This window comes from Rhinatrema bivittatum, chromosome 2, assembly GCF_901001135.1.
Source record: "Rhinatrema bivittatum chromosome 2, aRhiBiv1.1, whole genome shotgun sequence".
Classification (NCBI taxonomy): domain Eukaryota; kingdom Metazoa; phylum Chordata; class Amphibia; order Gymnophiona; family Rhinatrematidae; genus Rhinatrema; species Rhinatrema bivittatum.
The window spans coordinates 133295457-133320809 of NC_042616.1; the positions used below are offsets into that span (position 1 = coordinate 133295457).

The window sequence follows — 25353 nt, forward strand, 5'->3', positions numbered from 1 at the left end:
CGTTTGTAAGCAAATGGAAAAGTAACTATCACAGCAACAGCTCAATATCCTTTGGGTAGCAGACCTAAAACGTAAATTGCGTTGAGAAATCAGGATTTATTTTGCAGTTGGAAACGTTGATCCAACATTTAATGTTACAACCATAAGAGTTTTAGATTGACATGTTCCATTTCCTTTAACTACACTATCAGTTCAACAGTTCCTGTTTAAAATTATTTTGCTGTTTAACATTTCAGTTCTTTTAAAAGTTCTGGAAAGAAGTCTGAAGAATTTAGTGAAAGCTCTACAGATAGTGAGGAAGATGAAGAGCAGCCTGAATGGCATCAAGAAGCAAACACTGATTTACCATCTGAATACTGGCAAATTCAGAAACTAGTGAAGTATTTAAAGGTAAGAAAAATTATTTGGATTTTCTAGAAAATATTTTCCTGAAAAATAGCCTGTTTAAAAGGAAAACGACATGTTTACATATTAGGGATGGGCAGGGGAAAAAACTTCCTTTTCATTTTTGGTTTGTTTTTGAGAGTTTTTTTCCCCATAAATTTTGGTTCATGAATTGCTTGATTCGTGATTAGTGAAAAAAACAAATCAAACAATAAAAAAAATGGCCGAAAAATGAAAATGAGGCCTCCAAAGAGCCAACCAGCTGCCTGCTCGGAAAGTTTAAGGGCAAGGATAACCTCTAGCCTCCACTTACTGATCCAGGGTTGATCTGCCAGCAAGGCCTAGACCGAGACCGAAACCTTGGTCTTGTGTAGGTCAAGGCCACAATAGGTCGACACAACTTGATCTATTCAATCTCTGATGCCATGACCTGACCCAGAGGCTGGGTTCTGATGGTGAACCCTCGGCCTGCGCCAGAGTCTGGACCCAGGCCCGATGCCACGACTCGGTCTGAAGGCTGGGACTTGACACAGGGCATTGGCCCGGACCCAGGCCTGATGCCACAAACCAGCCCAGAGACTGGGTCTTGACACATGTGCCTCGGCCTAGGCCAGGGCCCAGACCCAGACCCAATGTTGCGATCCGGCCCAGAGGCCAGGTCCCAATGCCAAAGCCTCTGCCCAGACCCAGGCAAAGTCCCGATGCTGGGGCCTTGGTCTAGGCCAGACCCAGAGGCCGAGTCACAATGCTTGGGCTTCAGCCAGGGTCAGGGTCAGGCTCAGGCCTTGGAGCACAGATCTCAGGCCTTGGAGTGCTCCTCTTTGTCTTCTTTCTTCCCCTTTTCAAGCCAACTAATGCTGTCACCTGGGGTCGTGCTGGAGATAATTAACTCTGGTGCATTCACTCTAGTGGACGGCACTATTTTGATGTATGGCATTGTACAGCATTGCTGTACATGAAAATGTCGCTGTCCGCTGCGGTGAATGCCCTGGAATTCATTAACTCCAGTGCAACCCCAGAGGATGGCAAAGCTGGCTTGAAGAGCTGAAGAAAGAAGATAGAGAGGAGGCGTTTTGAGTGAGGCTGCGGTGAGAACATTTCTAAATTGCAGAGACTGCTTGAATTACCTGCTAAGTTCCCTCAGCGACGCCGGCCTGACGTCAGAGGGAGGCGCCAAGGAACAGCTGAAAAGGCGCTCTCCTGCGGCGCATCACCGCCGCCGGCGCGTCGCATCACCGCCGCCGGCGCGTCGCATCACCGCCGCCGGCGCGTCGCCAAGCCGCGCGCGCGACTTTGTTCGACTTAGTTCGAGGAGTTCGAGGAGTTCTATACCTTTTTTTTTTCCTCATTTACCTTTCAAACGCTCACCGAGATTAAGGACATTAACAGTCAAAATTAAGATCTGTGATGCCGGCAAAAAGGAAGGGCAAGATTCGGGTCTTCCCCTCGGTACCCCCATCATCTGCTCTAACTCAGCTGGAAATCAACAAGTTTTTGACTCAACTGGAGAATCGAGGAGCTGAGGACTCCGTTGGAGGTGCGCGAAACGGAGAGTCGTGCACCCCCCAGGAAGAAGCTTCCCTCAGCCCAGATAGCCGCCCACCTCCAGCTCAGCGTAATGAGGACAATGGAATTGGCCTGCAAATCCTGGAACAGGAGCAAGACCAAGGGGGGCCATCAGTCCCGAATGAGGAAAATCTATTACAAACAACATCAGAGTCTGGCCAGGTAACACTTGAAAGGATACTGCATGCTGTTAACAGCTTAAGTAGTGCTATGGCTCGTATGGAAAAAAAAATGGACAATGTAACTACAGATTTTCAAGGGAAATTATTGTCAGTTCAGACCCAAAATAATGAGACAATCCGTAGATTAAATGAGAATGAGAAAAGTATAAAATCGTTACAACAAGTAAATGTATGTTTAATAAAGGACCATATGGCCAGTGCGAGATGATTGGAATTCTTGGAAAATAGGATGCGGCACCTTAATGTACGAATAATAAATTTTCCACAGGTACTGGGTGAGATACCCTACATATCTTTAAAAAGATTTCTAAAAGAAAAATTATCCTTTGCGGAGGAAGCAATTCCACAAATAAATACGTGTTACTTTCTTTCACAAAAATCCCAGGTCCCTGAAAATTTAACCAACTTTTTAGAAGACTCTACATTAGATGTAGTTAATAGGAATACACTAATTGTATCTTTTGTTTCAACTCAAGATGTGAGTAGTGTTATGAAAAAATATTTTTCAAGATTTCCAATAAGTTTCCATGGCCAGATGGTCAAGCTATACCCTGACTTGGCTCCTGTTACCAGAAACAGACGTAAGGAATTTTTAGCCTTGCGTCAACAGATCGTCTCATTGGGATTTGGATTTTTATTACGATTTCCATGTAGATGTGAGTTAAAGAAAGGAGACCAAATATATATATTTCATCAGATTGATCAATTACAACAATTTGTAGAAGCACAGCAATCTATTATACCAATAGTTGAGGCACCAATAGCAGAATCATCCCCCACAAGTGTTATACAGATAAGTGAGTAGCTATGATGGGTATAGAAATGAACAGTTGATTTATATAGATTAGGTGTTTAATTACATTATCATATCTCCGTTATTCCTAGTTCCTTAACTCAGCCTCCCTTTTCTCTTTGGAAATATATTACTATTGAGAGTAACTATTTCATTAGTCCAGTACTATGTTGAAATCAGTATTTATGGGAATTTAATTGAAGTCCTTTTGGTAAAGTTTAAATACAATTTTATTTATTATAATTGTATTTACTATACTTATTATAATTTTTCCTTTTCTGTAAACACAGGATATATACTTTATTAACATAGTGTTTTGTTTAAATATTATCTTTGTAAATTTGAAATGAAAATGATAAATAAAGAATTAAAAAAAAAAAAAAAAAAAAAGAAAGATCACCATGAGACGCTAAAACAACTCTCCTCCACTCCTTTGGATATGGCCTCCAAACAACCATCTAAGAAAGACTCTAAAAAGTCTTTCTTTAGGCCACGACGGTATTACCCTCCATCGGCTAGGCCTCGACCTGCACGGTCTTCCCACAGAGCTCAGCCACGCCAGCCTCGAAAGCAAAAGCCTACAGTAGCCCCACCACCTGGGCCTACGGCGGGCCTTTGACTTCCTTGTAGAGAGCAGTTGCCAAACCCCTCTTCCAGCCATCCCCGTGGGAGGTCGGCTGTGTCAATTTCTAGACCACTGGCTTCAGATCACCTCAGATCAGTGGGTACTAGCGATCATTGCACAGGGTTACCACCTCAACTTCACTACTCTTCCTGCAGACTCCCCGCCTCTACAAGCATGGAGTCTCACCAATCACTTGGCTCAGTTACAACAAGAAGTATCCTTTCTTCTGCAATCAAACGCTATAGAACCCATCCCTCCCTCTCAGCAAGGGAGGGGATTCTACTCCAGGTACTTCCTGATACCAAAGAAATCAGGGGGGCTTCGTCCCATCTTACCGAGCCCTCAACAAGTACCTTCAAAAAGAAAAGTTCAAGATGGTAACCCTGGGCTCGCTTCTCCCTCTGCTGCAAAGAGGAGATTGGCTATGCTCTCTAGACCTCAAAGACGCTTATACCCACATTGCGATTACACAATCCCATCGCAAGTATCTGCGTTTTCTGGTGGGCCGAAACCATTACCAATATCGAGTACTACCTTTCGGCCTGGCATCTGCACCACGAGTCTTTACCAAATGCCTCGTCGTGGTAGCAGCATTCCTCAGGAAGGAAGGTGTCCACGTCTACCCCTACCTGGACGATTGGCTAATCAGGGCCTCCACCCAACAGATTGCTCAATCCTCCCTAAAATTGACAATTCAAACACTCCTTTCCTTAGGGTTTCTTGTCAATTACGAGAAATCTTGCTTAGTCCCATCTCAAACCTTATCCTTCATTGGGGCAGACTTGGACACCTTACAGGCAAAGGCTTACCTTCCTCACCAAAGGGTTCAAACCCTGATATCCCTAGCTCGCCGGCTCCAGTCTCAAAACACTGCCACGGCTCGCCAGTTCCTCGTTCTCCTAGGACACATGGCATCCTCGGTTCAAGTCACTCCCATGACCCGACTAGCCATGAGAGTTACACAATGGACTCTGCGACGCCAATGGATTCAAGCTATTCAGCCTCTGTCCTCCATTGTCACAATTACACAAGCGCTACGCCTGTCTCTAACCTGGTGGACAAATCAAGTCAACCTCCTTCAGGGCTTACCTTTTCTCCTACCAGATCCCCAGGTAATCCTAACCACCGACGCTTCCCACATCGGTTGGGGAGCCCATGTGGACAATTTACAAACTCAAGGAGTCTGGTCTCGAGAGGAAGCCATACACCAGATAAACTTCCTGGAACTGCGAGCAATCCGCTACGCGCTCAGAACTTTCCAAGATCACCTATCGAATCAGATAATCTTGATCCAGACAGACAACCAGGTGGCCATGTGGTACATAAACAAGCAGGGAGGCACAGGCTCCTTCCTTCTGTGTCAGGAAGCTGCGCAGATTTGGGCAGAAGCCCTCTCCCACTCCATGTACCTCAGGGCCACCTACCTACCGGGAGTAGACAATGTATTGGCAGACCAGCTAAGCCGTGTCTTCCAACCACACGAGTGGTCACTCGATCCTTTGGTAGCGACCTCCTTGTTTCACAAGTGGGGTTCTCCTCAAATAGACCTCTTTGCGTCCCCTCAGAACCACAAAGTGGACAATTACTGCTCTCTCACTCGGAGCCAGCACTCTCGGCCGAGGGATGCGTTCTCCCTCAAGTGGACAACCGGTCTGCTCTATGCATTCCCTCCACTTCCTCTTCTGTCGAGGACTCTCGTGAAGCTGCGTCAGGACAGGGGAACTATGATCCTAATAGCACCACATTGGCCACGCCAAGTGTGGTTTCCCATACTCCAGGATCTCTCCATCTGCAGACACATTCCCTTGGGGAAGGACCCGCATCTGCTCACTCAAAACGACGGATGCCTCCTCCATCCCAACCTCCAGGCCTTATCCCTGACGGCATGGATGTTGAAAGGTTAGTCCTTCAGCCATTTAACCTTTCGGATTCTGTTTCTCGTGTCCTGATAGCTTCACGAAAGCCCTCCACCAGAAGATCCTACTCATATACCGTATTTTTCGCTCCATAAGATGCACCTGACCATAAGACGCACCTAGGATTCAGAGGGGGAAAATTAAAAAAAAAAAAAAATTGTGCTAAACCGGCTCTGCGTCTGGGCGTCTTATGGAGCAAATTAGGGGAGTGCATAGCTTTTTTTTTTCTCCCCATTTTGTTTTCGGGTCTGGGGAGGGCCATTTTGGTCCACTCCCTAGATCAGAAAACTTTTCTTTCTCTGAGAACCCCTCCCCCCAAACCCCCCCCATCCCAACCCTTTAAATTAACAACCCCCACCCCCCTGACCCCCCAAGACCTGCCGACTTAATTTACTGCAAACCCCCACCCTCCTGACTCCCCCAAGACCTGCCGACTTAATTTCCTACAACCCCCCACCCTCCTGACCCCCCCCCCAAGACCTGCTGAATTAATTTCCTGCAACCCCCCCACCCTCCTGACCCCCCCAAGACTTGCCAAACGTCCCTGGTGGTCCAGCGGGGGTCCAGGAGCGGTCCGGGAACGATCTCCTGGGCGTGAGCCGTCGGCTGCCAGTAAACAAAATGGCGCCGACGGCCCTATGCCCTCACTATGTCACTGAGACCGACGAATAGCAGCGGTCGGTCTCAGTGACATAGTGAGGGCATAGGGCCGTCGGCGCCATTTTGTTTACTGGCAGCCGACGGCCCACGCCCAGGAGATCATTCCCGGACCCCCGCTGGACCACCAGGGACGTTTGGCAGGTCTTGGGGGGGTCAGGAGGGTGGGGGGTTGCAGGAAATTAATTTGTCAGGTCTTGGGGGGGTCAGGAGGGTGGGGGGTTGTAGGAAATTAAGTCGGCAGGTCTTGGGGAAGTCGGGGGGGGGGGGGGGGTTTGTTAGATTTTTGTTTGTTTTTTTTTATATTCGCTCCATAAGACGCACATACATTTTCCCCCCACCTTTGGGGGAAAAAAAGTGTGTCTTATGGAGCGAAAAATACGGTAAATGGAAAAGGTACACATCATGGTGCACTTCTCAGTCCCTTGATCCCCTTTCCTGTCCAATCTCTCAATTCTTGGACTATTTATGGCATCTATCTGAATCAGGTCTTAAAACCTCTTCCATTAGAATGCATGTCAGTGCGGTAGCCGCCTTCCATAAAGGTATCGGGGGTGTCCCGATTTCAGTACAACCCCTTGTAACACGCTTTCTTAAAGGATTGCTCCACTTGAAGCCACCTTTACGTCCTCCGGCCCCTTCTTGGGACCTTAATCTGGTTCTGGGTCGCCTTATGAAGCCACCTTTTGAACCTCTTCACTCCTGTGACCTAAAATATCTCACATGGAAAGTGTTATTCCTTTTGGCTATCACTTCAGCTCGCAGGGTTAGTGAGTTACAGGCCTTAGTCACCTATCCGCCTTACACTAAACTCCTGCAAGACAGGGCGGTACTCCGCACTCACCCTAAATTTTTACCTAAGGTAGTTTCGGAGTTTCACATCAATCAATCCATCATACTACCTATATTCTTTCCCAGGCCCCACTCCAACTCCGGGGAACAGACTCTGCATACCCTAGACTGTAAACGAGCTCTAGCTTTTTATCTAGACCGTACAGTTTCTCACAGAAAGAGCACTCAATTGTTCGTCTCTTTCCATCCTAACAAGTTAGGACAACCTGTGGGTAAGCAGGCTCTTTCCTCCTGGTTGGCGGACTGCATTTCCTTCTGTTATCAGCAAGCTGGCATTCCTTTCCAAGACCGTGTCAAAGCACACTCTGTGAGGGCCATGGCGACTTCGGTAGCACACCTTCGATCGGTGCCGCTTCCTGACATCTGCAAGGCTGCAACCTGGGGGTCCCTCCATACATTTGCAGCCCACTATTGTTTGGATAAAGCTGGAAGACAGGATTCCATCTTCGGCCAATCTGTCTTGCGTAACCTTTTTCCAACCTGATGTACCAACACCCTTCCACCTTCCCGGTAGGGTGCGGATGCCCTTTCCCAAATTCCACCCCAGTTGTTGTGCCTGTTGCACGCCGTTGGGTGCCTTTGGTGCAAGTCAGGACATCCTCAGCTCGGTACTCACCCATTTGTGAGGACAACCATCCTGCTTGTCCTGTGAGAAAGCAAATGTTGCTTACCTGATGTAACAGGTGTTCTCACAGGACAGCAGGATGTTAGTCCTCACGAAACCCCGCCCGCCACCCCGCGGTGTTGGGTTCGTTGTATTTTTAGTTTTTTCGGCACTGCCTGTAGCTTTGAAAATCAGACTGAAGGGAGACCCCTGCTGGCTGCATGGTCAGTGCCGTGCTGGGCATGCCCAGTAGGGGCCAGTCAAAGTTTCTTAAACTTTGACAGACGTTTTCCGTGGTGGGCTCCATCTTCGATGTCACCCATTTGTGAGGACTAACATCCTGCTGTCCTGTGAGAACACCTGTTACATCAGGTAAGCAACATTTGCTATATCTCTATCAGGTTAAGTCACTAGAAGTTCCTGCGTTTCAAAGTGTTGGGACAACACTTTATTTATTTATTTATTTATTTATTTATTGATTGATTGATTGATTTAAAGCTTTTCTATACCGGCATTCATGATAAAATCACATCATGCTGGATTACAAGTAACAGAGGGAGTGATAACCTTGAACATTTAATAAGTGGAGAGAAGCAAGAAAGTTACAATAAAACACTTCCAATTTCGAGCCCTTCCTTTTGGCCTTGCCACGCCGCCTCGAACGTTCACGAAAGTAATGGTGGTGGTGGCGGCTTTCCTTCGCAAGCAAGGGATATTGGTCCACCTGTACCTGGACGATTGGTTGATTTGCGCAAAGACTCGGGAGGACTGCGAGAGATCGGTGCGCAGGGTAATGTTCACCCTGCAGTCCCTGGGCTGAGTGATCAATGTCCAGAAGAGTCATTTGGAGCCCACTCAGGTGTTGGTTTATCTAGGAGCCCTATTCAATACTCTACAAGGAAAGGTGCTTCTGTCGGCAGATCAGGTATCGAAGTTGCAAGACCAAATCCACTTGTTTCTTTGTCGGCAATCTCCCACAGTATGGCATCATCTTCAGGTCCTGGGCTCCATGGCCTCCACCCTGGGCTTGGTTCCATGGGCGTTTGCTCACTTACGACCATTACAACGAGCACTTCTATCGTGGTGGAGCCCGGTGTCGGAACAGTTTCAATTGCCAATGCCTCTCCTTCCAGAGTCCTGAACCAGTTTGTTGTGGTGGATATCGCGCACCAATCTGGAATGGAGGGTGAATTTGGACCCACTGAATTGGCTGATAATCTCCACCGATGCCAGTCTTTCTGGGTGGGGAGCGGTCTGCGTGGAAAGGTCCGCTCAAGGTCTGTGGTCGGCGATGGAACGATCATGGTCCATCAATCATCTCGAGATGAGAGCGGTACGTCTAGCCTTACAAGTCTTTCTACCTTGGATTCAGGGATGAATGGTGCGAGTCTTCTCTGACAATGTGAAGACGGTGGCGTACATCAACCGGCAAGGCGGGACACGAAGTCCCGCGGTGGCGCTGGAAGCGCGACTTCTGTTCACCTGGACAGAACATCATCTCAGGGGAATTCCGCCTCGCATGTTGCGGGGGTGGAGAATATTCAAGCGGACTTTCCCAGCAGACAGCAGCTCGATCCCGGAAAATGGGAACTGTCCGCCGATGTGTGGAACCGCATTTGCGTCAGGTGGGGCGTTCCCTAGTTGGACCTAATGGCAACACGAGCAAATACGAAGACAGAATGCTTCTTCAGTCGACGAAAAGAGCAGGGCTCAGTGGGCATCGACGCCCTCATGTGCCCCTGGCCCAGGGGAATTCTCCTGTATGCCTTTCCTCCCTGGCCGCTCATAGGCCAGATCCTCCGGCGCATAGAACTTCACCCAGGCCGGGTGCTCCTGGTGGCACCAGAGTGGCCACGTTGGCCGTGGTTCATGGATCTAGTGTGTCTAGCTCACGAAGGCCCCTTGCAGCTGGCTCATCTACCGCGTCTGATACGCCAAGGTCCCATATTTTCGGATCAGATGGATCACTTCTCTCTCGCAGCTTGGCTTTTGAGAGGCGACATTTACATTTAAAGGGCTATTCTGAGCAAGTCATTTCCACCCTTCTACAGGCAAGACGTCCGGCCAGCTCTATGGCTTATGTGCGCGTTTGGAAGATTTTTGAGACGTGGTGTAGTCATCAGGCCTGCGATCCACTGTCTATCGAGGTTCCTCGCATTCTTGAGTTTCTTCAGCAGGGACTGGCTAAGGGACTAGTGTTCAGTTCCCCTCGGGTACAGGTTGCAGCCCTGGGTGCCCTGCGGGGCAGGTTTAATGGTTGTTACTTGGCAGCGCACCCGGACATTACTCGTTTTCTTAAAGGGGTCAAACATTTGCGGCCTCCCGTCCACTCCGTTTGTCCGGATTGGAGCTTGAATTTAGTTCTTCGGGTATTTTGCGGTGACCCTTTCGAACCTCTCAACGGATATTCATTGAAGGATCTGACTTTGAAGACAGTGTTTCTGGTGGCTATTTGCTCGGCTCGTCAGATTTCAGAGCTACAGGCCCTGTCGTGTCGGGATCCTTTTCTGCGTATTTCGTCGGATAGGGTGTCTTTGCGGATGGTTCCGTCATTCTTCCTAAGTTGGTTTCCTCAAGCCACATGAATCAGACGGTGGAGCTGACTGGGTTTCCACATTGGTCTAAAGACTCTTCTCAGGACAGAGATCTTCATCTCTTGGACGTGCGCCGAGTCTTACTGCGGTATCTGGAGGTTACCAACGACTTCAGACGTTCTGACCATTTGTTCGTTCTTTTTGGGGGACCCAAGAAAGGAGACAAAGCGTCTAAAGCAACCATTTCTCGGTGGATCAAGGAAGCCATTAGCTTGGCGTATATTGCCCGTGGCTGGCAAGTTCCATTGGGTCTCCGGGCTCATTCCATTCGGGCTCAGGCTACTTCCTGGGCAAGAGATTTGTCCAGCGGCGGTATGGTCTTCTATTCACACCTTCACTAAGCATTATCGCTTGTACGTCAAGGCGTCTGATGACTCATCCTTCGGTGAGGGTGTTATGCTTGCGGGTCTTTCAGGGGCCCGCCCAGAGTAGGGTGGCTTGGGTACATCCCACTTCTCTGGACTGATCCTGGTACGTACTGAGAAAAGAAAATTGGTTCTTACCTGCTAATTTTTGTTCCTGTAGTACCAAGGATCAGTCCAGAGGCCCACCCCTTATTTCAGATTCCGAAAGACTGTGTTGGCTACTGTTGGCCGATAATGTGACATGATGCATTCCATGAAGCTCCTTGTTGCAGTATTTTATTTTATTTATTTATTTATTTATTTATTTAAAAGTTTTTATATACCGAAGTTTAGCTAAATGCCTTCACTCCGGTTTACAGGTCAAACAACATATTACACTTTGAGAAACAACAGATATATCACAATCTATTACAATATAGGAATAACAAGATAACCAGATATAGAACAACATATATAACATCGTCATATAAGTTTTGGACAGCTGGGGAAGGTAAAATGAAGTTGTAATAAAGCTTGTGAATAAGACTTGAAATCGTAATTAGGCATGAGAATGAAAATTGACTGTCAACTTTTGAATAATAAAAGCGATATAACAGTCATCCGTATTAGACTCGTCAGTGGTATTATTTGGCAGTCAGAGGTTAATTATGACGAGTATGATTATCCAATTCCGTCTTTGAAGGCTTGCCTGAAAAGCCATGTTTTGAGTTCTTTCTTAAATGTTTTGGTGTTACTTTGTGAGCTTAGGTACTCTGGTAGTGAGTTCCAGAGAGAGGGACCGGCTATGGAGATAGCTCTGTTTCTTACATTGGATAGTTTGGTGTATGATATTGATGGAACATCAAGTTGTAATTTGCTGGTGGTTCTTGTAATGCAATGTGATCTGTGTATCTGTATGATGTTGTTTAGGGCGGTGCTTTCGACGTTGTATATTGTGTTGTGTAGGATGGTTAGTGTTTTGAATTCAATTCTTTTTTCTAAGGGAAGCCAGTGTAGACTGTTTAGCACAGGGGTGATGTGGTCATGTTTTCTTTTGCTGGTGAGGATTCTGGCTGCGTCATTCTGCAGTAATTGTAGTGGTCTTACTGTCGTTTTAGGTAGCCCTGTCAGGAGTGAGTTACAGTAGTCAAACCTGGTGAATATTAGTGATTGTAAGACGGCTCTGAAATCTTGGTGGTACAGTAGTGGTTTTAGTTGTTTGAGGATTTGAAGTTTGTGGAAGCCTTCTTTGATTTTCATTGAGATGTGTTTTTTGTAGTTATGCATGGTTGGGTTAGTTTACTTTTTGGTTAGGGCGTAGGGGTAGATAGAGTTTGTTGTTTGCTACCCCTCGCTCTTTAGTTCTGTTTACCTGGGCTTGGGTACAGGACAATACTGAGAGACTGCAGGTGGCACTCTCGTATATATGGCAGTGCCCAAAGTTTTGTTCTCTGACTCCATCTGCTGGTAGGGATACACAACCCACTTCTCTGGACTGATCCTTGGTACTACAGGAATGAAATTTGCAAGTAAGAACCAATTTTCTTTTATTCTGAAAATGGCACAAGAAATTCCTTTCAGTCTCGAAGAAGAAAAGTCCAGAAAGGGCAATTATCCCAGAGTTGGTTTTTTTTTTTCAATTTAATCTTTATTAAATTTTTCAGTAAACAACAAGTCATATCCATCATGTCTAAAAAGTTCCAGGGAGTGTTAATACACACAATTTTCCAATAAACATTCAGAAAAAAAGAAAAAAAAAAGAAGTATACATATTGTTTTAACTCCCCCCTGTAGTTACTATGTAATAGGGAGAACATAATGGAATTAGAGCAATCATACAATGTATATTTTCAATGAGAAAATAGAGGAAAGAGAGAAATGCAGTAATTATCATATACCAGCATCTCTAACAGAACTATCCCCATTATCCCCACGTGAACTCAAAAAGTTTTCTAATTGAACTGGTTCCTTAAAGATATAACGTACATCATTTATTTTCATAATACATTTGCAAGGAAATCTAATAGTTATCAAAGCTCCCAACTGGCGGGCTCCAAGACAAAGTGCCAGAAATTTTTTCGGCGTACTTGCGTCGTTCTCACTATATCGGGGTATACCCAGATTTTTTCTCCCAAGTATGTCTTATTGCGGTTCCTGAGAAATAATTTTAACACACTGTCCCGCTCCGTAGGTGTTAGAAATCTGACAATTAAAGTCCCTCTTTTTTCTACTTGTTCTTCTTGTGTAGTTTCTAAAAATCCTGTTAAATCCCTTATTGATGCATCCATCTGAGGCCGTTCCACTTGTATATTCACAATTATGCCATCTTGTCTTAGCTCTTTTAAGAAATAGATTTTTATAATACTCAATGACTCTCCATCCGGAAAAGAAAGCACATCTTGTAAATACTTTTTGAACTGTTCTCTGGGGGATATTAATCTACATTTCGGAAAGTTTAATACTCGTAGATTGTTGTAATGGATACTATTTTCCAATATCTCCATACGCTTTTCAATCCTTGTAACTCCTTGTATTAAATTAGCTTGCACAGACTTGATCTGTTGGATTTGAGTGTCAATTTCTTGTATCTTATTTGAGTGATTTAACACCAACGGATTTACAGTGTTTAATTGAATTTGTGAATCTTTAATCACTGTTGTTAAAGACATTATTGCATTTTCAAGCTGAGTTAAGGCACTCCAAACTGTCTCAAGAGTCACTACCGTAGGTTTTATTAATAACTTTAAAGGCAAACCTTTTTGTGAATCCATGGGTTCCTTGGGATGTTCTATCCAACTCCTTTCTTGCATAGACCCCACTGGAAAACTTCCATCGGCCCTGCTTAATCCTCCAATGTTAGCCTCACTCAGGGCGACCACAATATCCTCACCCTGAGGCTGCCCCACCGGACAGACAGCGAAGGCCCCCTCAACGACCTCATCCCCACTGAACGACATCCGTCCGTGAATTGGGGTCGGGCCCAGCGGGCTTGAATGGACAGGAGGAGAAGTAGTTTCCGGGGCTCTGGGGCTCAAAGTTGTCTCGCCGAGTAGCGTCAGAGCCTGCTCTCCCTCCAACGCCACAGCCGGCTCCCCTGGAGTTATTCCTGCTGTGGTAAAGAACTCCCTTATTCTCGTCTGTTGTAGGGTAGGCGTCTGGGGAGTCGAGGATCCTTCCCTCACCTTTCCCTTTCTTTTAGTATGAGGCATATTCAATTGCAAGCAACAAGAAAAAGTAGACGAGTCAGGAGAGTCCTCTAAGCGCGTCTTTCTCTCATGGTGGCCATTTTGTTCTCTATCCCAGAGTTTTAAAGTTGCTACAACTTACCAAAGCAATCTGTGGTGGTACTAGTACATGACACTGATATATAGTCCAAAATCTGTTAATCTTCTTTGAGTGCCCCTCCAGCTGATAAGAAAATAGATCAAAGATATATGGAACAACAATGTCAAAGTTGCAGAAAGGTGTAATTACCACATATATCTATAGTTGTGGAAGCAGTTCTAAAAAAAAAAAAAAAAGCAAAAACCACAAAAACACATTCAAGTACTCCGAGAAAAGAGGTAAACTTATTGGGTAGATTAGGAAAGAAAACATTTCATGCAGCGATATTACAATCTAGAATTTCAGCTCATCAATTTCAAATGGTGCAATACTTGTAAAATACCCTAGAGAACATGAAAGAAACTTCATTGTCCTTTCCTTCTGATGTCCAGGACAAGATATTCCAACAAATTAATGATGCCAAGGAGTGCATTAAACATCTTATAGATTCAGTTTATGATGCTTTTGATACTTTGTCAAGATCCTCAACTATAGTCATAGGGTTAAGAAGACTAGTAAGGCTGAAGGTTCCAAATCCATAAGAAGATATGCATGAAAAGTTAGTAGATGTTCCATGTATGGGTGAACATTTATTTGGAAGTAGTAAATATGGCTAAAACCTGCTACTCATCCAATAGATTAAATTCTTGTTAAAGCCCTGAAGGTGGTTCAGAATATAATATCCTCTAGTATGTCTAGTATGGTTACTATTTCCCTTCTGAAGGTATTCTTCCTGCTAGCTTAAAACAACCAGTAATTAAACTGATTGTAAAAGCTAACACTGAAAAAAAAAATGATTGGAGTAACTACAGACCCATTTCCAACTTATCTTTCTTATTGAAAGTTATTTCCAAATCAATTTGGATTCAGAAAATATCATTCGACTGAAACACTGCTTTTTTCTATATATATACTGTCTTGCATGGTTTTGAATCTGGTGAATCTTATTTACTTGTCCTAATTGATCTGTCTGCAGTATTTGATACAGTGGATCATGTGATTCTCCTTCATAGATAAGTAGAAATAGGGATTGCAGATCATGTTCTCAAATGGTTTACATCTTTCGTATCTGAAAGATCATTTCAAGTGAAAATTGGTAATCATTTCTCAGATTTTTTTTCAATATTGTAACAGGTGGTCCACAGGGTTCGGCCCTGTCAGGCACCTTATTCAGTATATACTTGCTTCCTTTATGAAAGCTGTTAGCAGGTCTTGGGCTTACTTTTTATTTATACACAGTTGATGTGCAATTTTACATTCTTATAACTAATTCAATTGAACATAATACTAAAGCAGTGTTGCCAACCTGTGTGCAGTGGCACACTACTGTGCCGTGGCTGAAGTGCAGGTGTGCTGCGGCTTCATTCTTTATTTTGCCTTCCCCTCTGGGTCTGCAAGTTGTCCTCACATCAGAGAGCAGCGCTTATGAGCAGCTGCTTCTGCTTTCCCTCTGCTGACTCTCTACAATGGAAACTGAATGGAGTTCTGTAGACTTGTGAGACCTGCTGGCTTCATGCAGTTCAGTTTGTAGAGGGAATCTGGCAAAGGTGGAAGAAGCAGCACTGGGTAAGCCTGCTCCCAGACAAAAAAAATAATAGAAATTGCATACAAAAATTATACAAATGAAAATACATTAAGTACCTGAAAAAGTACAATAGCAGAAAAATCAAATAAGCACATTTTGGTAAATTAAAACAATATCATGAAAAAGAAAACAAATGACATAAAAGTACCAGATGAAAAAGCCTCTTAAATAAAAATGCATTAAGAAGCTTCCAACATGTCTTTATATCGTCACAGGCATGCAATGCCCCTGGTAGAGCATTCCACAGGGTTGGCCGGGCCACCTAACCCGTGTTTACTGTAATTGTGCATCACGAATGGAAGGAATTACTAAGAAGTACTTGTTTGCAGAGCGCAAATTGCAGTTTTGAACATACTGATGCAGCAGATCAGCCAAATAGGAAAGTCCGTTTAGCTTCAAGACCTTGAAAACAAGTATTAAAACTTCAACCTAAAGTTTACAAGAAACGAATGAAGTTCCATAAGCCAAGAGGTAGCGTGATCAATACAGTAAATAAAACATTCTAAAAAAAACCTTATTAAAATAAGAACGTTACAAATCATGTAGTCATACTTTATATCTCTTTCAGTAATGACATAAACGTTCTTTAAAAACTCTCTCATTGAAGATTGTAAGCTTTCTTAAACAGTCAGATTTTAAGTTCACATTTCATTTTTTTTCCATCAGATAAAATATGCAATGCTTTAGGAACAGAGTTCCGTAATTTAGGGCCTGCTATGGGAAAGGCATGATCTCTCACATCACGTAAGTGAGCGCTCCGAATAAAGGGTATTATTAATAACCCTTTATTTTCAGATCTGAGTGATCGTTGTGGAATGAAAAAATGTAAAGCTGCCTCAGTCCAAACAGAATCTTTAGAGTGAATAATTTTAAAAATCAGTCTGAGAATATTATACTGAATTCTGAAGTTTATGGGTTACTGGTGTAATGATATCAATATCGGAGTAATATGGCCAAATTTTTGCAACCAGCTAAAACTCTCTCTGTTGCATTCTGTAACATGTGAAGTGATCTTAAAGTATAAGCAGGAAGACCAAATAGAAGAGAATTACAATAATCTAAATTTGAGAAGATTAATGTTTGTAACACAGTGTGAAAATTGTTATAATTTAGCAATGATTTCAAATGTTGTAATAATCGCAATTTTTCATAACCTAATTTAATTACGTTTTTAGCATGTTTACTCATAGAGAAAGCAGAGTTGCTTACATGTAACTAGGACAGCAGGATGTTAGTCCTCACACATGGGTGACATCATCTGATGGAGCCTGGCACGAAAAAATGTATATCAAAGTTTCTAGAAATTTGACTATGCACACTGAGCATGCCCAGCCTGCCCTATTTCACGTGTCATCGCGGGCTCCCTCTTTAGTCTCATAACATAAAATTATGAAAAAAATAAAATAATAAACAAGAGAAACCCAACTCCGTGAGGTCAGTTTCATGAGGACTAACATCTTGTAGTCCAAGGAGAACACCTGTAAAAGGTAAGCAATTCTGCTTTCTCCAAGGACAAGCATGATGGTAGTCCTCACAAATGGGTAAATCCCTAGCTACAGTCTGCTCCCCAACACAAAAGAGCACCAACAAGCACCAACCAGGTGCCAATGGGCACAACAACTACAGTGCTGTTGGTAAGAGAGGGGGAGACAGCCTGGACCCATACAGTGGGCCTAGGTAGGGAGAGTTGGATTCTACATCTCAAACAGGATCCGGAGGACAGACTGGATGAACCTATTGTCACGTCGGCCATCCCTATCCAGACAGCAGTGAGATGTGAATGTGTGGAGAGAACTCCACATTGCAGCCTTGCAGATCTCCTCCACGGGAAATGTTCGCAAGTGGGTCACTGATGTTGCCATGGCTATGACAGAATGAGCCTTGACATGACCCCCAAGATGCAGTCCCACCTGAGCATAACAGAAGGAGATGCAATGCGCTAGCCAATTGGATAGTGTCTGATTGGTAAAGGCAACTCCCAATCTATTCCTGTCAAAATAAATGAAAATTTGGGTGGCCTCTGTATGGGCTTTAGTCCGCTTCAGGTAGAAAGCTAAGACTCTATTGTAATCCAAACTTGCAGTGCTTGTTCGCCTTGGTGCAAATGGGGCTTGGGAAAGAATGTTGGCAAGACGATTGACTGGCTAAGATGGAAATACGACTCCACCTTAGGCATGAACTTGGGATGCATATGGAGGATCACCCTGTCATGATAAAACTTGGTGTAAGGTGGATAAGTCACTAAGGCCTGGAGCTCGCTGACTATGCATGCTGAAGTGACCGCCCCCAAAAATATGACCTTCCAGCTCAGATACTTCAGATCACAGGTACGCAGTGGCTCAAAAAGAGCTTTCATCAGCTGAGCAAGCACCACAATGAAGTCCCAAGACATAGCAGGAGGCCTTAGGGGAGGCTTCAATGAAGCAGGCCCTGCATGACGTGTACAACTAGAGGCTGTACAGAGATGGGCGCACCATCTACACCTTGGTGGTAAGTGTCAGTATGACTGAGGTGAACCTTAATGGAGTTGGTCTTTAAGCCAGCTTCTGAAAGGTGCAGAAGAAAATCAAGCAGTTTTTGTGTGGGGCAAGAGAACGAATCTAGGGCCTTCTGCCAACACCAGACATCTAACCTCCTCCACTTCAGTCCGTAGGACTTTCTAGTGGAAGACTTTCTAGAAGCTATCAGGACCTGAGACGCATCAGCAGAGAGGTCAAGCATTTTCAGAATCAACCTCTAGGCTGTGAGAGCCAGGGCCAGGATGTTAGGATGCTGGAGTCTGCCCTGATCCTGCATGATGAGATCTGAGGAAGTCCCCAAACTGATCAGTTTCTGGAAAGACAACTCCAGAAGGAGTGGAAACCAGATCTGTCTTGGCCAATGAGGAGCGACGAGAATGTTAATTTCTCGGTTCTCTCGAAGCTTCGGGAGAGTCTTCGGTACTAGAGGAATCGGAGGATATACAAACAGCAGAACCTTGCCCTAATGATGAGCAAAGGCTTCTGAGACTGGTTTGATATCTGACCTGTACAGGGGGATGCAAACAAGTCCACGTCCAGGTTTCTCCACTAGTGGAATATCCGATTCGCTACTCCCTGGTCCAGCAACCACTAATAGGGTCTGAAGACCTGACTCAGTCTGTCTGCTACCACATTCTCCATTCCAGCCAGGTAATGGCTTGGAGCACCATCTCACAGTACAGAGCCCAGGACCAGATCTGGACAGCTTCTTTACATAGGAGGTACAACCCTGTGCCTCCCTGCTTGTTGACATACCACATCGCTACTTGGTTGTCGGTTTGGATCAGGAGAACTTGGTTGAACAGCCGATCTCTGAAAATCCATAGAGCATACCTGATTGCCCGGAGCTCCAGGAAGTTGATTTGACATTTTGCTTCCTGGGCAGATCATAGACGTTGGGTGTGGATCACCTCTACATGGGCACCCGACCCCAGGATGGATGCATCCGTGGTTTGGACAATTTGGGTAGGAGGGGTTTGGAAAGAGATTCTGTTGCAAGTTCGAAAGAACTCGCCACTAAGCCAAGGAGTCCCGGAGAGACAGAATGATATGGATGCGATCCCAAAGGTCCTGGGTGGCCTGTTGCCACTGCGACCTTAAGGTCCATTGAGCTGTGCGCATGTGCAAGTGTGCCAAGGGAGTATCATAGACAGTTGCGGCCCTGTGGCCCAACAGCCTCAACATGTTGCGAGCTCATACCTGCTGGTTCCGTTGGGACACCATCGCGATGGACGCTAAATTGACCACCCTGGAAAGTGGAGGAAGGCCTTTGCTTCAGCCATGTCTAGCAGGGCTCCTATGAAGTCCAGTTGAGGTGATGGGCTGATGTGAGAATTCTTTTAATTGATGATGAACCCTAGTGCCTCCAGCACAAGGACCAATTCGCCCTTGCCCAAGAGGTGCTCTTGACCAGCCAATCGTCCAGATATGGGAAAACATGCACTCCCATTCTGCGGAAGTGCACCCCTACCAAAGCCAGACATTTTGTAAAGACACGTGGGGCCAATGTTAGCCTTAAAGGCAACTCTCTGTACTGGAAGTGCTGTGTTCCCATCACAAATGTGAGATACTTCCTGTGACCTGAAAAGATCTCGATGTGAGTATATGCGTCCTTTAAATTGAGGATGCATAGCCAGTCCCCTTTTTGCAGGAGGAGAATCAGGGTGCTCAGGGAAACCATCTTGAACTTATCTTTTTTTAGAAACTTGTTCAAGGCCCTCATATCTAGGATGGGACAGAGTCTCCCTGTTCTCTTTGGAATCAGGAAGTGCCAGGGGTAGAATCTCTGCCCTCTTTGCCCTGGTAGGACAGGTTTGGCCACTCTGGCCAATAAGAGGGCGGAGAGCTGATGTACTATTGGCACCCAGAATGGGCACAGAGGAGAATTTTGTGGGACACCCAATAGGTTCAATCGGTACCCCTGGCGGACGATGGACAGAACCTACTGGTCTGAGATTATACTGGGCCACCGATTTGCAAAGAACTATAGCCTGCCCCCGAGCGGGGGTCCTGGTCTCTGGTACGGGTGACTGGCTCATGCTCCCTACAATCCAGTCAAAACCCTGTTTAGGCATTTGGCTGGGGTGCCAGCTGGGACTTGGGAGCTTGCTGCTGCCTAGGATGGCCGCAAGATCTCACCCTCTGGGAGTGGGAGTGAGGGGCTAGAGGACAGTACTTCCTCTGGCAGTGGAAAGACTTTCTCTGACCCTGCCTCGCAGACCTCCTGACTGAGGGGTCCGGTTCTGAAGTGCTGGCCAAGAGTTGCTGGAGGGTCTCATGGTGATCCCACAACTGGACCAACGTGTCCCTCACCTTATCTCCAAAGAGATTCTTTCCAGTGTGCGGCAGATCAGCGAGTTGTTCTTGTACCTCTGGTCAGAGATCTGATGCCCGAAGCCATGCCATTCTGCAGGCATCGATTCCCACTGCAGTTCATGTTTCCCTCACTCCAGGCCCTGATGCACCAGCAACAGAAAGGTGTCTTGCTGCTGTTAAGGAAGCCGCTCAGTCACCTCCTGCACCTGCTTCCATGGGTTGCGAGAATATTGGCTCATGTAAAGCTGGTAGGAGGCAATGCAGGCAATGAGCATAGCCCTCTGAAAAAACTTTCTCCCAATGACATCCACTGCTCTGTGATCCCACCCCAGGGGCGCTGCGGCATGGATCCAAGTGCGCTTGGCTTTCTTGACTGCAAATTCGACCACCACCAATTGGTGTGCCTGCTGATGCTTCTTGAATCCGGTAGCCTGTTGGACAAGATAAACCCCATCTGCCTTCCTATTCATAGGAGGAACTGTGAGGGGGGTGCTCCTAAATCGTCAGCCTCAACATAATAGAGTATCAGTAATTCATAACTTTTCATGTTTATTTTTCCGAATTCGAAAACTATAAAAAAAATAACAAAATACACATAGAAAAAATACAGTAATAATATACAATTTGCAAACCACATAAAAAGACACATATTGCGGAACATTGCAGTCGGATTCATAATGCAGCTGCCAATGTTCCCTTTGTGGAACATTGGCAACAAAATCGGTATTCAGTGGATGATCTTCATTTTTTTGTTATTCAACAGATAAAAGGGGTGAAGATATTAATAAGGTCTTGTTACGAGCAGAAAAGCGATGGACCTTTTTTTGAGAACTTTGGCCCTGATAGGTTTGAATGAGAAGGTTGATTGGGTGGCATGTTTTTGAATTTGCGATTTTTGATTGGTTTCTCTATGCTTTATAATTGGATTGGATGGCGTTAGTCATCTATCATGCAAGATGGTACGGTGACGCTGATGTGGTATGTGTTGAAAGACGTTGATCTTTTTGTGGATTTTGGTGAGTTTCAACTTCTCCTTTTACTGCTATGTATTTCTATGTATTTTAAATTTTTGAAAGATTGTCTTTCTGATCTAAATCCAATTGTTATAAGTGTGGATAATGTGAAAAATAGAGGGCAGGTTTTCTTTGTCGGCATATATGAGACCATATGATTGGGATCTGAGATTTGTTTTTTTGATTTTTTTGACAATTTATCTTGTGTTAAATTTTTTTTAGATGAATTGATTGTACTTTTAATGTAAAAATAGATACGAACATAGTAACAAATAACCAGCCTGTCTCACCCAAGCCTTTTATCCCGTTTAACAATGGAAAATCGAACAATATATACAAGAACTTTGCCCAATAAAACATATATTACAAAAAAAAAAAAAATAGATACGAAAAGATGCACATATATGATTTGCCGTCGGAAGATTTACATTGATTTCTGAGACGAAGAAGCACAAGAATGTTTTCTCTTCAAATGTACAGGAACATGATTGTTATGATGAATTGTGAAGGAAGGGAACTCCCCTGAAGAAGCTTTGATAGCAAAACACGTTAGGAGATGTTTAGAAGAAGAAGGGAGATGTTTAGAAGAAAAAATTTGAAGCTTTTGTTTTTTTAAATTGTATGACTGGTTGTATGGATGTGTGTTTTTATGTGGTTTGCAAATTGTATATTATTCCTGTATTTTTTCCTGTGTATTTTGTTAGGTGAAATTTATTTTTTATATTTTTGTAATTTGCAAAAATAAAGATGAAAAGTTATGAATTATTGATATGTCACTCTATTATGTTGAGATTGTAACTGTGTGATATATATATATATATATATATATATATTTATATATATATAATTGCCATACTATATGAAATATATCCTAAATCCTCAGCAGCAACTCCTTATAGATCTCGTGAACCGGGACCACCATGATCTCTTTAGGAGCCTCCACAAACTGGAGGATCTCCAGCACCCTGTGCTAGGCATCCTCCTCAGTCATCAACTGAAATTAGATAACTTCCGCCATCGCCCACACAAAGCCTGCAAAGGTCATGTCCTCAGGGTTCTGAGGGGAGACCTCCGAGTCCTCTGAGGAGGATTCCACAGTGTCATCTCCCAGGGGTCATAAGGAACTTCAAGCCTTGCTGTAATCCACAGGGGATATGGGGCTCTAGATGCCTGGCCTTTCTCCAGAGGCATCGGTGCCAGCCCTGGCAAAGCTGGATGGGGGGCTACAGGCTGTAGTGGCACCGCTGGCACCAATGGGGCTTCCTCCTTGGAGGAACCGGCAACGACCACCGCATGGCAACATGAAGTAAAAGGGGCAAAAACAACCACAGAGGTGGTGGGTGACCGATGACAATGGGCACAGAGGCACCACCGCCACGAAGGACAAAACAAAAGGAAACTTAACCAAATCAGCAATAAACCTGGCTAGTAAGCCAGAGGGAACCAAAGAGGGACCCGCACTGAGAAAATACATGAAAAAACACCAAAAGGATCAGTGACAGCTTTCTAAAACATTTTTCTAGCAAAAACAGCATGAACTCAGAAACCACAATTGTTAGGAATGTGGATCCTTGGACCAAGGGGGAGTTGGCGCTACCTATGGACTTAGTTTTTGGGTACTTGCCAGGTTCTTATGGCCTGGATTGGCTACTGTTGGAAACAGGATGCTGGGCTTGATGGACCCTTGGTCTAACCCAGTATGGCATTTTCTTATGTTCTTATGGGGAGCAGCTCCACAGGTCCCCACCGTCGGCTGGCAAGGCTAGAGTGAGGCTGAGACCCCGCTGGAGCTTCACCACTACCAGCCCTCGTTCCCCTCAGGTTGAGCCCTTGAGTGCCGGGGCCGGCTAGACTTACATGGGGTCTCGGGTCCGTAGAGTCTCAAGGTCTTGGTATGGCATGGGAGTGGCAGGCAGCAGAGCACATGGTCAGATACAAGCATGAATCAGGGCAGGAGGCAAGTCTTGTAATCCAGGATCAAGAGTGGGTCACAGGTCCAATGGGTCAGAACGCAGAAACAGGAACTCCAGGAACTGGAACGGGAGCCAAAGGAAGCCAAGGCATGGTCTGAGGGCAGGCCTTGCCTTAATATAGGCTGAGGTCAGGAGGGAGGAGCTGGGACACCTCCCGACACGGTCCCTTTAAATGCAGTTCAGAGGCGCACATGCCTAAGGCAGTCAGGAGGCAGAAGGACCTGGATGGGCTTGGGCGCGCCGAGAAGGCCGCGTTGGCGGTGGAAGTCCAGCGTGGGGCCCATGTGGCAGGATACATCTACTGCGGCTCCCTGCCGCCACCAGGGTCCCTAGACCAGCCAGGATGCTTTCGCGAGAGCAGTAGGTGGAGGGAGCCGGCTGCAGCCTTCCGTGGCCGGTTCTCATAACAGTACCCCTCCTCTAAGTCCCCTACCCGAGGGCTGGGGTTTGTAGGGGTGGTCCGCAAGGAATTGTGTAATCAGGTTTTTGTTGAGGATGTTAGTCGAGGGCTCCCAGGAATCGAATCCTTTCCATGATAACAGGTATTCCCATTGTTGTTCTCTTCTTCCTACATTAAGGATATCCCGAACTTGGTAGGTTGTCTCTTCTTCTGCGGAGACCGAAGGGGTCTGGGGGGGTTTCCGAGAAGGCCATGAGAGCACCAGGGGCTTTCGTAGCGAGGCGTGGAAGGAGTTATGAATCCTCAAAGAGTATGGCAGACGGAGCTGGTAGGTGACAGGTCAGAGTTGTCGCAGAATTGGAAAGGGTCCGATGAAGCGCAGAGCCAGCCTCTTGGATGGGACCCTTAGCCGAATGTGGCAAGTGCTGAGCCACACTTTCTCTCCATGGTGGAACTGAGGTGCTGGTCTGTGATGCCGATCGGTGAATTCTTTAGCCGATTGGGCCGCCTCTTGGATCATCTGCTGGGTATGGATCCAAAGTTCCTTCAATCTCTTGGCTGTAATCTGGGCTGTTTCCCATAGACTATTTGGAAAAGTGAGGCTCCCGTCATGGTGCAAGGGTGAGAGTTATGGGAGAACTCTGCCCATGGGAGTAAGAAGGCCCAGTCATCTTGGCGGGCATTGATGTAGATTCTTAGGAATTGTTTTAAAGCTTGATTAGTGCATTCCCCGTGGCCGTTTGCCTGAGGATGGTAGACGGTGGTGTAATCGAGAGCAACATGGAACTTCTTGCAGAGATTTTGCCAATACTTAGTGGTGAACTGAGATCCATGATCCAAGGTGATGTGCAGGGGAAGACCATGGAGTTGGAAGACGTGTTGGAAGAACAGTTGTGCAAGCTGGACCACCAAGAGGAGACAAGGTAGAGCTGTAAAGTAAGCCATTTTGGAAAAACGGTCCACCACTACCCAAATGACCATGTTGCCCCCGGAGGATGGCAGGTCCACGAGGAAATCCATAGACACTTGGGTCCATGGTTCTTTGGGTGCCGGAAGAGGCTGTAACAACCCCCATGGTTTAACCACCGGTATCTTTTGCTGGGCACATCTTGGTGCATCTCCACCCACCAGTAATATTGCTGAAGAATTGCTAAAGTCTGGGTCCATCCTGGGTGCTCAGCGGTGCGGGAGGTGACCCCATTTTAGGACCTGGTCCTGGAGTCTTCGAGGAACGACCGTCCTACCCGGTGGCACAATCCGAGTGGCTGCCACCATGATACACGCAGGATCTATGATATGTTGTGGTGGTTCTTCATGGTCCTCTGGGGAGAACATGTGCGATAGTGCATCCGCCTGAAGGTTTTTGCCGCAGGGCAGTAGCAAAGTTCAAAGTTAAAACGTGTGAAGAACAAGGCCCAGCGGGCTTGGCAAGGGTTGAGGCGCTGGGCTTAATGGAGGTGCTCCAGATTCTTGTGGTCAGTATAGACCGTGATTCGATGTTGCGCACCCTCCAGCCACTGGCACCGAAGGCCAGATTTATCGCTAGAAGCTCTTTGTCACCGATGATGTAGTTACATTGAGCTTGATTAAATTTCCTGGAAAAGAAGGAGCAGGGGTGCAGGGTGCCAGATGGGTCATATTGGCTAAGCACCGGTCCCACCTCTTCAGAGGAGGGTCTACCTCGAGTATGAACGGAGCATGAGGAT

At 45.7% G+C, this 25353-nt stretch overlaps 1 protein-coding gene across 1 annotated transcript in view; it reads left to right on the top strand.

The window, feature by feature from the left end:
- ARMC4 (armadillo repeat containing 4) overlaps nt 1-25353 on the top strand; it is an 890525-nt gene that overhangs the window by 326304 nt on the left and 538868 nt on the right. Inside the window, exon 10 of the mRNA XM_029588639.1 lies at nt 237-390. Within this exon, the coding sequence (XP_029444499.1) occupies nt 237-390 (154 nt within the window). The remainder of the gene's footprint in view (nt 1-236; nt 391-25353) is intronic.